At 43.2% G+C, this 6000-nt stretch overlaps 1 protein-coding gene and 1 long non-coding RNA gene across 2 annotated transcripts in view; one reads left to right on the top strand and one right to left on the bottom strand.

Moving 5' to 3' along the window:
- Positions 1 to 6000, bottom strand: part of LOC133635137 (uncharacterized) — a 146217-nt gene that overhangs the window by 115219 nt on the left and 24998 nt on the right. The window lies entirely within an intron of this gene.
- Positions 1 to 6000, top strand: part of adcyap1r1b (adenylate cyclase activating polypeptide 1b (pituitary) receptor type I) — a 77431-nt gene that overhangs the window by 54678 nt on the left and 16753 nt on the right. Inside the window, exons 4-5 of the mRNA XM_062027966.1 lie at positions 1690 to 1803; positions 5931 to 6000. The exon at positions 5931 to 6000 is cut by the window's right edge and continues 34 nt beyond it. Of these exons, the coding sequence (XP_061883950.1) occupies positions 1690 to 1803; positions 5931 to 6000 (184 nt within the window). The remainder of the gene's footprint in view (positions 1 to 1689; positions 1804 to 5930) is intronic.

Raw genomic sequence — 6000 nt, forward strand, 5'->3', positions numbered from 1 at the left:
CCCTATATGGAGGACGCCTGTGCGTGGAATCTTTTAATGTGGGGAGACTGGTGCACGGTCAGCCACCACACAGTCCTTGGCATTGAGCGGGCCAGGGTCCAGTGGCATGGAAACCAAGACGACTGGGGACCCGTCTTTGCTGCAGCCTTCATCCGCCTTCCCAGCCGTTGTGGTGCATTCCGCTGCCGCCATCTTCCGCCTGGTCCACCGTTGAGGCGGTTTTCACTATTCGCCCATAGCTGGGGTTATTTACCCATAGCTGGGACAGGGGTTGACTGGGCACCAGGGCATGTCCACACACCGGTGGGCCTGCATGCCCCGTCTCTGGGGCCCCCTGCTGCTCCGAGATCCCGTACAACTTAGCCTGGAACCGCGAGGTTCCAGTTACCGTGTGTGGCCACGAGGAGGCATGTACGAGTCTTGACAATGGAGAGGCTATGTACCGGCTGAGGAGGCTTATGCACTCGGCTCCTCTTTTCGCCCTCTGAGACAGAGGGCTAGCCGGCGGCACTAGCTGAAAGCAATGAGTATCAGGCAGAAGCAGCATGCAGCATAGCAAGCAAAAGCGGCATGCAGCATGCACTAACTACAGGTACTACTACTCCAAGGCTACTGCACTAGACGCATCACATCGCCCTGTGCGATGTTTTCTGCACACACACACAATATATATACACTATGACCACATATAAATATATATACACTATAACCACATATAAATATATATACACTATGACCACATATAAATATATATACACTATGACCACATATAAATATATATACACTATGACCACATATAAATATATATACATTATAACCACATACAAATATATATACACTATGACCACATATAAATATATATACACTATGACCACATATAAATATATATACACTATGACCACATATAAATATATATACAATATGACCACATATAAATATATATACACTATAACCACATATAAATATATATACACTATGACCACATATAAATATATATACACTATGACCACATATAAATATATGTACACTATGACCACATATAAATATATATACACTATAACCACATATAAATATATATACACTATAAACACATAAATATATATACACTATAACCACATATAAACCTGTTTGATGCTTCGGAAAGTTGCTGGGGATCAATTTTGGTTCATATCAGGTAGAGGTTGAGCTGAGCCATGATTTTATGGCAGTTTTAAAATTTAGTAGGGAAGTTTGAATTTTAAGGTCTATTGGTAGTGCATTCCACTGTGTGGTGGCAAAATAGTAGGATGCATTTTTTCCCATGAGACTCTTGAATTTGGGGGGGACGATGTCTGAGGAACTGCTCGTAATAGCGCAGAAAAGGTGGTGCACATTGTACTTCTGTGCTGCATGTTCCACGAAATAACTAAACACAGCAGGATGGAGCATGATGCCATGGATGTGAAGGAAGATGAGTGTCTCCATGGTGACATCTAGTAGTAACCATGCTTAAATAGGGTGGTTCGCAACACATTTGTTATTCTAAACTGTGCAGTCTTAGTAAATCACCTGCACCATGCCCACTAATAGTAGACACAATTTTGTACTTTGCACCCGTTCTGTGGGATCTTAGTAGTGCAGTTCTCTCCGGACACAGCCTGAGTCGGTGTGAAAATAAGAAGTACTGAGTAAGTACTTGTGGCGTTGCAGGGTGTCCGTGGATGTGGGACAACCTGACGTGTTGGCAACCTGCCAGGATCGGGGACGTGGTTCAGGTCACCTGCCCTGACCTCTTCTCTCACGCCATCAGCGAGGAAGACTTTGGTGAGCTACTGATTAAAAGTGTTTTGGGCTTACAAGAACTCGGCCTTTCTTAGGAAATACTGCGAAATATGATATTTATTTCAGAGACCAAAGGTACAATTCGTTTTAAGGAGTCTATATTTCTACTATGGGATTTTTAAGACCTTTAAACATTTTCGAAAGTGCTAGTCATTAAAGTACTTAGAGGTAAATCTGCTTTCTGTTCATACGACTAACTACTTTTTTCAGCTGAATCATTTTCATGTCAAGTACTTGAGTATGTACTTAAAGGCCTACTGAAATGAATTTTTTTATTTAAACGGGGGATAGCAGATCCATTCTATGTGTCATACTTGATCATTTCGCGATATTGCCATATTTTTGCTGAAAGGATTTAGTAGAGAACATCGACGATAAAGTTCGCAACTTTTGGTCGCTGATAAAAAAAAGCCTTGCCTGTACCGGAAGTAGCGTGACATTAAAGGTTGAAAGGCTCCTCGCATATTCCCATTGTTTTCAATGCAGCGAGAGCGATTCGGACCGAGAAAGCGACGATTACCCCATTAATTTGAGCGAGGATGAAAGATTTGTGGATGAGGAACGTGAGAGTGAAGGACTAGAGTGCAGTGCAGGACGCATCTTTTTTCACTCTGACCGTAACTTAGGTACAAGCTGGCTCATTGGATTCCACACTCTCTCGTTTTTCTATTGTGGATCACGGATTTGTATTTTAAACCACCTCGGATACTATATCCTCTTGAAAATGAGAGTCGAGAACGCGAAATGGACATTCACAGTGACTTTTATCTCCACGACAATACATCGGCGAAACACTTTAGCTACGGCGCTAACGTGATAGCATCGGGCTTAACTGCATATAGAAACAAAAGAAATAAACCCCTGACTGGAAGGATAGACAGAAAATCAACAATACTATTAAACCATGGACCTGTAACTACACGGTTAATGCTTTCCAGCCTGGCGAAGGTTAACAATGCTGTTGCTACCGACGCCATTGAAGCTAACTTAGCAACGGGACCTCACAGAGCTATGCTAAAACATTAGCTATCCACCTACGCCAGCCAGCCCTCATCTGCTCATCAACACCCGTGCTCACCTGCGTTCCAGCGATCGACGGAGCGACGAAGGACTTCACCCGATCACCGATGCGGTCGGCGGCTAGCGTCGGATAGCGCGTCTGCTATCCACCTCAAAGTCCTCCTGTTTGTGTTGCTGCAGCCAGCCGCTAATACACCGATCCCACCTACAACTTTCTTCTTTGCAGTCGTCATTGTTCATTAAACAAATTGCAAAAGATTCACCAACACAGATGTCCAGAATACTGTGGAATTTTGAGATGAAAACAGAGCTTTTTGTATTGGATTCAATGGCGATTGACATCACGCGCATACGTCATCATACATAGACGTTTTCAACCGGAAGTTTCGCGGGAAATTTAAAATGTCACTTTATAAGTTAACCCGGCCGTATTGGCATGTGTTGCAATGTTAAGATTTCATCATTGATATATAAACTATCAGACTGCGTGGTCGGTAGTAGTGGCTTTCAGTAGGCCTTTAAGTAGCCTACGTGGCAAAAAACTACAATTTGAAATATTGTCACGATTAGGGATAGGTCAAACAGAGGCCAGCAAGTGTGGCTAGGCCATGAGTACGCGAGTAAACCTCGATCCGTGACGACTTCAATAGCAATGCTGGCTATGAAGTTGATAGTCCAGGCTTTTAGCTCGGTAGTCAGCGTACTTGCCTCTCATTCGGACAACCCTTGTTCGTGTCCCGTGCGGAGTGGAAAAGGCAGGGATAGGAGCACATGATTGACATACTTTTATTGGTACCTACTGAACTATGTTGGTACTACCAGGTACCGGTTAACATAAACTCCAACGGTAACACATTTATCGTAATTTCCGGACTATAAGCCGCTACTTTTTCCCCTCGTTCTGGTCCCTGCGGCTTATACAAGGGTGCGGCTTATTTACGGCCTGTTCTTCTCCGACACCGACGAAGAGGATTTCGGTGGTTTTAGTACGCAGGAGGAAGACGATGACACAATGATTAAAGACTGACTTTTCATATATCGGTAGGCTGGTTATTTTGATAACGTACCGGCGAGCACTTTGTATTACTTTGCACCGTTGTATTATTTGTACTCTGCACGAATGCTGTTCGCCATGTCAAAGATGTGAAAGTTTGATTGAAAGATTTATAGTTAATAAATGGGACGCTTTGCGTTCCCAAACAGTCATCTCTGTCCCGACAATCCCCTCCGTGGTAGCAGGAACCCCTATATACTACGCTAATTACACATCAAAACCCTGCGGCTTATAGTCGGGTGCGGCTTATATATGGAGCAATCTGTATTTTCCCCTAAATTTAGCTGGTGCGGCTTATAGTCAGGTGCGGCTTATAGTCCGGAAATTACGGTAAATATCTTTGTGTACGGTTTAAGCACCGGTTTAAGCGCTGGCATTTGTAGTGGACTGCCTCTAGCGAGGTAATGTTGCAATTGTCCATGCCAACAAAGCAAGCACGCCTGATAGAAAACGCTCAAAAGTAGGGATGTCCGGTAATATCGGACAGCCAATACTATCGGCCGATAAATGCTTTAAAATGTAATATCGGAAATTATCGGTATCGGTTTCAAAATTATCGGTATCGGTTCCAAAAAGTAAAATGTATGACTTTTTAAAACGCCGCTGTGTACACGGACATAGGGAGAAGTACAGAGCGCCAATAAACCTTAAAGAAACTGCCTTTGCGTGCCGGCCCAGTCACATAATATCTACGGCTTTTCACACACACAAGTGAATGCAAGGCATACTTGGTCAACAGCCATACAGGTCACACTGAGGGTGGCCGTATGAACACCTTTAACACTGTTACAAATATGCGCCACACTGTGAACCCACACCAAACAAGAATGACAAACACATTTCGGGAGAACATCCGCACCGTAACAAAACATAAACACAACAGAACAAATACCCAGAACCCCTTGCAGCACTAACTCTTCCGGGACACTACAATATACACCCCCGGCTATCCCCTACCTCCAAAACCTCACCCCCCCCAACCTCCTCATGCTCTCTCAGGGAGAGCATGTCCCAAATTCCAAGCTGCTGTTTTGAGGCATTTTAAAAAAAATAATGCACTTTGTGACTTCAATAATAAATATGGCAGTGCCATGTTGGCATTTTTTTCCATAACTTGAGTTGATTTATTTTGGAAAACCTTGTTACATTGTTTAATGTAACAAGGGCATGTGGGGGGCGGTATGGCGTAGTGGGTAGAGCAACCGTGCCAGAAACCTGAGGGTTGCAGGTTCGCTCCCCGCCTCTTACCATCCAAAATCGCTGCCGTTGTGTCCTTGGGCAGGACACTTCACCCTTGCCCCCGGTGCCGCTCACACCGGAGAATGAATGATGAATGAATGAGTTGTAAATATGAATGATGGGTTCTCACTTCTCTGTGAAGCGCTTTGAGTGTCTAGAAAAGCGCTATATAAATCTAATCCATTATTAATGCATCCAGCGGGGCATCACAACAAAATTAGGCATAATAATGTGTTAATTCCACGACTGTATATATCGGTATCGGTTGATATCGGAATCGGTAATTAAGAGTTGGACAATATCGGCAAAAAAAACATTATCGGACATCTCTACTCAAAAGGTAAGGTTCCATATTTCAAAATGCACTAGCTTAATGCTAATTTACGTACATGCTACCGATTAGCGATTTTACATGGCGATTTCAAACAGCTGGTGTGTAATAAGTACAATATACTTACAAGTACAAACACTTTAGACGGCTCAGCAAAAGACAAGACTGGTACATTCAACTTAATGGCAAAGACTACTTCCTGACTGCGGCAACGCACAAAAGACAAACAAAAATGAATGCATACTTGCAAATGAGACTCAGATGTGTATAACAACATTGTCAGCTTACTGTTGAATGTAAATAAAACATTTTTATCAAATAAATGAACATTTATTACACGCAAAAGTATCGAAAATTGTTACTGTTGAGCACTGGTATGAATTCCCAGCTACTGTGAAATGGGTACCGTATCGGTTCAAATGTGAAAGATACTCATCTGTAGTTATGATTGTGTTGCGTTTGCAGAGCTGGGGATGATCAGTCGTAACTGTACCGAGTTTGGATGGTCGGACACGTTCCCTCACTACATCGAAGC

This window comes from Entelurus aequoreus, linkage group LG19 (genome assembly GCF_033978785.1).
Source record: "Entelurus aequoreus isolate RoL-2023_Sb linkage group LG19, RoL_Eaeq_v1.1, whole genome shotgun sequence".
Classification (NCBI taxonomy): domain Eukaryota; kingdom Metazoa; phylum Chordata; class Actinopteri; order Syngnathiformes; family Syngnathidae; genus Entelurus; species Entelurus aequoreus.